Raw genomic sequence first — 9,663 nt, 5'->3', positions numbered from 1 at the left:
CAAATCGTGATCGTCCTGCATCTTCAGCCCATACAGCCGCTGCTTCAGATACAGTTTTGTCGTTAAGGATTTGGACATAAACTGACTTTCCAACTTCCTCCAAATTTCGTCTGGAGACGATAGATGCATGACGTGATACATGACCTCGTCCGCCAAGCATAATCGTATGGTTCCTGCCGCTCGATGCTGCAATTCTTCCCAATCTTCCTCATCCATCGACGCCGGCTTTGTAGGTCGCAAAGCCTTCAAGATCCCTTGCTGCGCCAATAGATTCTTCACCCTCGTTTGCCATAATCCGAAGTTACCCTGACCATCGAATTTCGCGACTTCGAATTTTGCTCCTGACATCTGATACCAATTGTTGACGAAAACGGGTAAAGAAAACGAAAGAACACGAGAATTTTACGAGGTTCGGCAATGTGCTTACGTCCTCGGTGCCTAGGCGGAGCTAGAATTTTATTCAATGATATTTTAGGTCTAGGTTACATCTCTATTTATAATAGAAAACCCTGGTACATAATTACAAAATTAACCTTGTACCGTACCGCGGGGGCTACGCCCCCGCACCCTCAACCCACATAATTTGTAACCCCACAACGAGACTTTCTTTGTAAGGACAGTTGATGTTCACTTCGCTCCATCTCCTGTCCTCTTTACTGGTATATTTATGAGTCATACCTAACATAACCTAATCCATGGAAGTAATCAGGAAAAAGAATTAATACCCTCTCTCTATCACAAATATATAATTCAGACTTCAGAGTAAATGCAAAACATTGAATATAAACTAAAAAAGTAGAAATTGAAAACTAATCTGGCGAGAAATTTCTACTTACTGTGGAGCCAAAATCTGCGATTACAGGTTGGTTTCTAAGGAGTTGACAGGCCGTACATATAAGCGATTACAGGTTAGTTTCTGAGGAGTTGACAGGCCCTGTGGATTACTTGAAAATAGGAGGAGGGATAAAAGAAATAGTACATAGATTTTGCTTTTGACTTCTTTCTCTCTTTATTTCAAGTGAACTTCCACAGCTTTTCGGCGGGAATGATCGGCGACCAAGGAGAGGGCTCTGCCAAAAGTGAAGACTAGACTAGGCTCAAAATGAGGTCCAGAGCCAAAGACCGGTAATTTATTGCGTAAAGGCGCTTTTACTCCTTCAAAATTATTTTAGGTTATGAAATCGTGTCGATCAATGGCGGATCCACGATTAATCAATATTTTATATCATGTGAATTCTTGTGATTTTGATTATCGATCGACTACAATTATGACGACATATAATTAAAAAGATGATAGAGATTATGTCGCAACGGTGGTCGTAGTCGAAAAAGACGGCAACAAAACGTTAGTGTTATGATTTTGGGATTTTAGGGATTTTGAGTCATAATTTAAGAGAAATTAAGATTTTATAAATATAATAGTATTTTTATTATTTTTTAAAAAAAATAAAATATCAGAATATGACACGTAAAGTGATAACTTTTAAAAATCAGCGTCGTTTACGATCCAACACCTAAAGTGATAAATTTTGTAACGTTAGACACCAGAATCATTCAAAAAATAGTTTAGAAACTGATTTGTGAAAAACAATATAGTTTAAACACTTATTTTATAATTAAGTCATTATTTTATTAATATATATATTGAAATCTAAAATTATTAATTATGTGAAAAATTAATTTAATAATTATATATTTATTTTAAAAATGAAAGAAATATTAAATGTAATTTTTAAATATAAAAGTCTTTTGTTAAACACAGTTTAATTTATATTAACTTTCGTCAATAACAAAATAAATATTTAACTTGGAGCAATTGCATATATAATATTTTATATTAACTTTAAAATTATATATAATATTTTGTTAATCATGAATTAAATATTGAACTTGTTTTAACGATTAAATGTTTTTATTCCTGTAGTCACATATAAATAAATATAGCTTGATAAATAATACTATTATTAAACTTACTCTTAAGAGTTAATAATTTTTAGGGTAAAGTATAGTAATGGTCATTGAACTTTTCTGAAGCTTTCATTTAGGTCCTCTAACTTTAAAACTTGCAATTCAATCCCCCAATATTTAGTCTGATTGTAATATGGTCCCGACTTTACACGGCCGTTACAGTCACCCAACATTGCAGTTATGAAAATTAGGGTAAATTATATAAATGGTCAATTAACTTTTTAGGTGCTTACATTTAGGTCCCTCAACTTTTAAAAATTGCAAAACAGTCCTTAATTTCATTCTAAACCCCAAATTCCAAAATAATTCAATTTCATTCTAAACCCCCAAATTCTAAAATACTGTTTATCTCCTGCTGATTTCACCTATACCAGTGTTTGATTCAATCGCTTTTGTGCATACATGATAACAAATTATATAATACATTTACAGGAGAGATTTCATAACAAATATCCAGAGATGCCAACAACATGATGAAGAAATAAAAAGGAAACATCACCCAAAACCAACACAAACAAATGAAGCAAACTGAACACATGTTATGAACAGATCACCACGTATCCAAACTGTTATCAAACTGTGTTTAAAGCTATTGGTTTCTTCTTGTTTTGCTTTTGCAGAAGAGAGATGTGGATGAAACCAAACTTTCTTCTCTGGCTCAAATACTGCTTCTGCTCATCTTTTTGATCAGGTTTTGGAGAAAATGCCAGATGATGATGATGCTGATCTTCCCTTAGTTCATGAAGCATTTGGCTCAAAGCTACCTTTTGCCTTTCGGTTGGACCTTTAGTTGGAACTTGTTTCCTGCTGAGGATATCCTCCATCGAAACCGGTGGCCTCGAGACGGGATTTTGTTCATCGTCCGTCTTTGGATTTCGCTCGTTCAGATCGTGTAACGGTGATCGAGTGATCTTCTGATGCTGATGAGGATGTGGGAGTGGGAAATTGTCGATCTTGGTAGCATTGTGAACAACATGTTTCCTCTGTTTTTGATCCGGAATCCATCTCCTGAGAGCCTCTTTGGCATCGAATTGCATCCTGTTTGCGGTTTCGACTCTGTTGAGAGCATCTTCCAATGCCTCTTTACTATGTTTAACTTCCTCTGAAGCTTTCTCCAGTTTCCTCAGGATTGAAAGCTTGAAGACATTTGCTTCAGCATGAGGGGTTCGAGGCAATAACTCCGGTTCTGGCAAGCAAAATCCGGAAGAGTTATCATCGCACGGCGAACCTTCATTTCGATAACAGCAAGGGCCTTTGCTGCCCTTGAAGCTTCCTCCATCTTCTTAGCTGCAATCCACCTCATTTCAGCTGTTCTAATACAAGGCTTTCTATGTTCATTTGCCGGCATCGACATCGGTTTCGGAACTTCACTTCTTGTAGGATCAACCATTTGCTTAAACTGCTCAGGCTTGGCATTATTGTGACATGTACCACTTGAAATGTTTGATGATTGCTCAAAATTGCCATTGCTAGGCTTCAATGCCAGCCCTGCAAACTTATAAGTTAGCTTCTCACGGGTCCTTTCGAGTAGACTCTTCTCTTTCTTCATCTTCCGATTGAGACACTCGACCGAAGCTTGGATCGCCCCAAGATCATTGATAGTTTTACCAAGGTTCAACTTAGCTTTCTTCAACTCCATCAAAATTGATTCCGGAGATGAAATCGAGCCGGGATTCGAGGACCTGAATCTAGAATGCTCACAATGTTCCTCGTTCGTTTCCTTGACGGTATCGGAATCAGGACTGGTACCATTCATGCACTTCATGGCTTCATGCTGCAGCTGTCTCTTTAATTCTTCAACAATCTTCTTTGTGGATCCCAGTTCTTCAAGCACATCAAGGGTCTCCAATTCTTTTACAATCAGATCTTTCTCCAATTCTGCTGCTTGTTCTTCCACTTTCTTTAAATCAAACTCTTCAATCCCATTCTGTTCTCATAATTTTACACACACGCACATGAATAAATACAAGCAATATGCAAACTAAAATGATGATAACATGTTGAAAATTTCATGATTACGCAACAAAACAAAGAATACCTTTATTATCACATTATATATATATAATAATCAAAGAACAGGGTGATAGTACTTACATATGCCGCATCAAACTTGTATAATGGCACCCAAGGTCCGCTGCCACCAAACCGGGTCACAGCCTCCCTAACCGATCCGAAAGGTGGTGAAGTGTCGATCTCAGCCCTCAAACTCACTCTCCTTATTCCGGGGTTCAGGTCACCGGCCGGGACATGACACAAATCGGTGCAAAACCCGAAATTCTTGGAACCGGACTCGGGTCTCACCTCCTGGATCTTAGGTGTACCCGGAAATCCTTCCAGTGGGGAGTTTTGAGGTTCAGCTGCCATTGCATAGGCACACAAATAAGGTTAGCTAGAGAGTAAATATATAGTGTGAAGAAAATGTTAATGTGAATGTGACTTGTGAGTGTAATGCAAAGACAAAAGGCCTAGTTTTAAAGGGTGTGCAATTCCAGCTTTAAAGATGAAAAAGAGAATACATACGTATCTTTATGAATTATATGTACGAACAATGCATATATATATATATATATATATATATATTTAAACATGAAAAATTAATCAATAATTAATTATTCTAAAAAGATAAGATGTTAGAGTTTTTAAACAAAATCAATGATATTTTTTTGAACACTCGAAAAGGCCAGCACTTTATTAATGAAAAACCAACTAAAAGAAGTTGCACCTCCCAACCTTGCCAATGAGAACCAGATTGGATGACAGCTAAACAAAAGTAAAAAAAAAAAACAACCGAAAAAACAAAAGAATCGTCTGAAAAACAAAGCAAACGCACCGACCCTTTCTCTCCCTTTCTTCCAAAAAATCAAACTTAAACAGTGATCATGCACACATCAAGAGGATTACAAAAAATTGAGCATAAATCCCCAAGCAACGTCCCCCACTAGACAACGACTAAGGGGGATACAGCGACATGACGAAGCACCATCTTCGGGGCATCTTCGATCCAGTATCTCCTCCATACCCGAAGATGAATCGGCAACCATAAGGTGAGCAGCTCCATTGCTTGATCTTGGTGTAAACTGAAACAGCCATTTCGAATGGATAATGATTTTTGGTTTGCATCCCATATCACTGACCCAATCTCTGAGTAATCAGGTTTAAGGGAAGAAAGCTTCTCCACCACCGTTCTCGCATCACCTTTTTACTTAAGGCACTGTAAATAGAACAAATTATATTTGAAGGCACGTTGCTCTCTCCTTTTTACTTAAGGTTTGTGTTGTTTTCTCTATAAATCAGATCAACTTTTTCTTCTTTTAAGTTTTTGATGTTAGTCGAATACTACCAATTCTCTTTTTTATTCTTTTAATAAAAGTCTAAATTATAATTTTTTAAATTTTGAGGAGGTAATGGCCCCCATTAGTCATGCTTATGTTCCCATCATTGCTTCTTAATAAGGCTAGTTGCTTGTATTGGAAAAATAAACTAAATTTTAAGGATTTTCTATAATAATTTTGTATAATATTTAATTTTAATTAATTGATTAATACATTAAATAATAATTATAATGATAAATTAAAAATTAATCCATAAGATTTGTTATGATTATGTCCATATTTCCACATGGTGAAAGTGAGAGAAAATCATTCAAAAAAAAAAGTGAGAGAAAAGGTGGCAAAGCGATTTTCCTGTTCCTTTTTCCATTTTTTAATTCAGTGAGGTTGAAGTTTGGAGCCGTAGTGACGTGTCTAATTTTTATTGGTTGTTTATTGTGAGAAATCAGAGCTAGCGAAAAGGTTTTGAGGTTTGGATCAATGGTATATTGACACGTCAGCTTGTTATAATGAGATTGGGGATTGCATGTTAGTATTGGTTTTGAGGGTTTGGCCGTTGATTGCGGTCTCAAAGGCAAAGGAATATAGGGAATTGCACTTTAGGAAGGGGAAAGGCAAGGTCAAATCAAACGACAACGTTTGCGTAAAATTGAAGAAAACTGTTCAGATTACTCAAAAGATAGAACAATCATTTGGTTTTAAGTCTTGGAAATTAGAAATGTATGTTATGAAAATTATAGATTAAGTCCGTACAGTTTCTACCGGTTCACAAAATATAAGATTAATTTTTAGAAATAAGCTACTAGAATATGATATTACTATAATAATGTTGTGTTTTTTTGGTTTGTTTAATTAGAATATAAGATTACAATATAGAATAATTTCTGGGAAAAAATTATTCTTCGGTAATAATATTTTTAATGAACCGAAAGTGAGAATTCAATTTCATGAAAGATTTTTCTCCTTGATAATGATTTTTTTTGTGTGAATCAATCGCTCACTTAAGGTAAGTATTCAATCAGGTCAAGCTGGGTTAAAAAAATTAATTTAAATCAAGTTAAAAAATTGATTTAAAAAAATTTAGTCGAGTCAAGTTACATAGGTATTATGTAGGGAAATTAGTTTTCAAAAGATATTAAATTGTAAAATAAAAAGGAAATTAGTTTTCAAAAGAGGAATTAATGTAGGTATTCTACAATAGTTTTCAAAAGAGCAATTAACGTAGGTATTCTACAATAATTTAGGAGTGTTGGATTAAATTTGAACAAAATTTGAGTTAAAACAAATGATGATTTGAAAGAAAACAATCAGGAATTAAATAGTAAAATAGTTAAATTCAATTTTTCAGTTTCTCAAAAGGTAAAATATGAACTCGATTCAAACCTAAAATATCCAATTTAACTCAAACAACTTGAATAACTCAAAAAAATGAGTCTAATTAATTTTTTTTTTTGGATAAATCAATTCAATTTTATATCCAAAAGAGCAGTAAAACTGCTTCAAAACTCTGAAAGTTCATACATAAAAATCAACACTTACAACACTATACAACAGAACTGAAAACATCAATGTTCAATACCCCATTGATTACAAAGAGTATTATTGACATAGTCATTTCTATTTATTTCTCTACCCTTAAGTTGAATAGCAACAGAGTCTTTAATAGCAAGGAGTAAGGCATTAACATTTCTTGAGCGTCCTTGGTAAATTCTCTTGTTTCTCTCCTCCCAAATAATGTAAGTAAAAGTAGTCCAAGCAAGCTTCATAATAGTAGTGAGTAGTGATTTTCCTTTCCATGAAGCACAAGCCCATGAAATGTGAGCATCCCATGAACAAGTTCCTCTGCAAATGCCATTAAGATGCAGGACAGAGTTCCAAACAGAATTTGCCACAGAACAATGAAGAAACAAGTGGTCCCTAGTTTCCCTCTCTTCACTACAAAGCACACAAATACCGTCAATGTTTAACCCCATTCGAATCAGCCTATTTTTGGTTGGTAATCTGCCAAGGAAAGCCATCCAAGTAATAATACTATACTTAGGGACATGAAGAGGAAACCAGAATAATTTATGCCAAGTAACCTTGTCATCTTTGTTACGGATGTGATGCCATATGTCTTTGATTGAATGAGTTCCAGAAGCAAAAATGGGGGCAGCGTGATTCCTCATACTGAGCAGTTTACGAAAGCTCCAGCTTGTATTGATCCTAGCCTCCATAGTCCAAAAATCAGAGTTCTTGATAACATAAGTTTTGATCCAAGCGATCCATAGCGAACCATCACCCGCAAGGATTTCTTTATCAAGTGCAGAATACAAGTTTTATTCCAAGATTTTATGTCTTTTAGGCCAAGACCCCCTTCCGATTTTGGGAGGCAAAGCTTATCCCATTTAACTCTTGCACCTTTAGCAGCAATATCAGAACCTTTCCAGAAAAACCTTGAACATAACTGCTCAATCCGATTAAGCACAGATTGTGGAAGGATTAGCTGCCTACACCAGAAATTTGTGATACTATGAAGAACAGTTTTAATGAGCTCGAGTCTTCCAGCGTAACTCAAATGTCTTCGAGACCATTTATGGAGACGGTCTCTAATATTGTCAATTAGAGCTATGCAGTCTTTCTCCGAAAGCTTTCTAGATACTAGTGGAACACCCAAGTATCTAACAGGTAAGCAACCATGGTTAAAACCCGTAATCTGTTTGATTTCTCCTATTTTCATTGGTGAAATTCCAGCAGTGAAGAATTCACATTTATGAGCATTAAGTTTAAGGCCTGAAATTTCATAGAAGTGATCAAGAACACTAATTACCCCCACAACAGATTCTACATTCCCTCGACAGAAAATAAGCAAGTCATCTGCAAAGGTGAGATGAGTTAACCCAATCTTTTTACATTTAGGGTGGAAGCCAAAAATACCTCTAGTAGCAGCTTTGTTGAGAATACTAGAAAGGATATTCATTGATAGTACGAAAAGTAAAGGTGAGATGGGATCACCTTGTCTTAATCCTCTAGCACCTTTAAAGAAGCCAATTAGACTACCGTTAAAAGATATAGAGTACCGAGCAGTAGTGAAACAAGCCTCAACCCACTTAATATAATTGGCAGGAAGTCCAATAGCAATGAGGACAGTAGAAATAAAATCCCAATGTAAAGAGTCGAATGCTTTGTGGAGATCAATTTTCATTGAACATCTTGGTGATAAAGTCTTCATTCCATAACCTTTGACAAGCTCCTGAGCTAGAAGAGTGTTATCTACTATGTTCCTCCCTTTAACAAAAGCCGTTTGGTTAAACGAAATAATTCCAGGGAGAAGGGGTGTCAATCGATTGACCAAGATTTTAGAAACAGCTTTATAGACCACCGAACAACAAGAAATAGGCCGAAAATCTTTCACCTGGCTAGGATTTGGAATTTTAGGTACCAAAGTAATACAAGTGGCATTAAATGCATAAGGTTGAGTGTAAGGATCTCTAAAGAAGTGAGTAACAGCTGCCACCACGTCATCACCAATAATAGGCCAAGCTTTCTTGAAAAAATATGGAGTGTAACCATCCGGACCGGGAGCTTTATCGTTGCCTTGAGAAAAAAATGCATCTTTAATTTCATCACGAGTAACCTCCTTAACAAGATCATTAGAGCTTTCCAAAGGCAAAGAGTTAAGAATCAGATCCTTTAAAGTGTTCGGGTCACAAGATTTAACCTCAAAATTAGTCCCAATCAGGTTGGTAAAGAACCGTAAGACTTCTGTAGCCATATCCTCATAAGTTTCTAATCTTCTTCCTTGGTCATCAATAAGCACACGTATAGTATCCCTCTTCGTTTTAGTAGCAACTGCAGAGTGGAAAAATTTCGTACATTTATCACCATGATTAATCCACTGTACCTTCGCTTTCTGTCTTAAAAACATGTTTTCGGCTTCTTGAAGGAGGTGGAGCTCGTTTTGCAATTGGGATTCTTTTTGGAAAGAATCAGCAAGATTTAAAGATTTGATCTGTTGATCCTCGAGCTCCAGTTTCTTTTGGTTGACACGATCAGAAATATTGCTATAATGCTGCTGGTTTAGGGCTTTCAAACTGATTTTTAGGCGTTTAAGCTTGGAGAACAGTTGTTGCATAGGGTTGCCCTGGGAAAAAGAGTGCCAAGAATGGCTAACTATGCTTAGGAATTCAGAGTGGTGGGCCCAAAAGTTAAAAAATTTGAAAGGCTTAGGATGGTCAGCATGAACCTCTTTAGAAAGCCAAGCAATTACCAAATAGTGGTCAGAAATTCCAGGAGCAAGGAATTCCACATGTGACTTGGGAAAAGCAGTAAACCAAATAGGATTAACTAAGATTCTATCAAGTTTTTTTGCTAGATATGATTCGTG

The 9,663-nt window shown here is 35.9% G+C and overlaps 1 protein-coding gene and 1 pseudogene across 1 annotated transcript; both read right to left on the bottom strand.

Moving 5' to 3' along the window:
* Positions 1–2,342: 2,342 nt before the first annotated feature.
* Positions 2,343–4,438, bottom strand: LOC120186163 (annotated as a pseudogene).
* A 2,424-nt stretch (positions 4,439–6,862) lies between these two features.
* LOC120186167 lies at positions 6,863–7,568 on the bottom strand. Its single transcript, XM_039190181.1, has 2 exons — positions 7,379–7,568; positions 6,863–7,232 (listed from the first exon to the last, which is right to left on the bottom strand). The coding sequence occupies exons 1-2, from the start codon at positions 7,384–7,386 to the stop codon at positions 6,863–6,865; spliced, it is 378 nt and encodes a 125-aa protein (XP_039046112.1). The 5' UTR covers positions 7,387–7,568.
* Positions 7,569–9,663: the final 2,095 nt, after the last annotated feature.

The sequence above is a fragment of the Hibiscus syriacus genome, unplaced genomic scaffold (assembly GCF_006381635.1).
Source record: "Hibiscus syriacus cultivar Baekdansim isolate YM2019G1 unplaced genomic scaffold, ASM638163v2 tig00113302_pilon, whole genome shotgun sequence".
NCBI classification, from domain to species: Eukaryota; Viridiplantae; Streptophyta; class Magnoliopsida; order Malvales; family Malvaceae; genus Hibiscus; species Hibiscus syriacus.
Note: the sequence above shows the minus strand (reverse complement) of the source record. Positions and strands in the feature narration are given on the sequence as shown.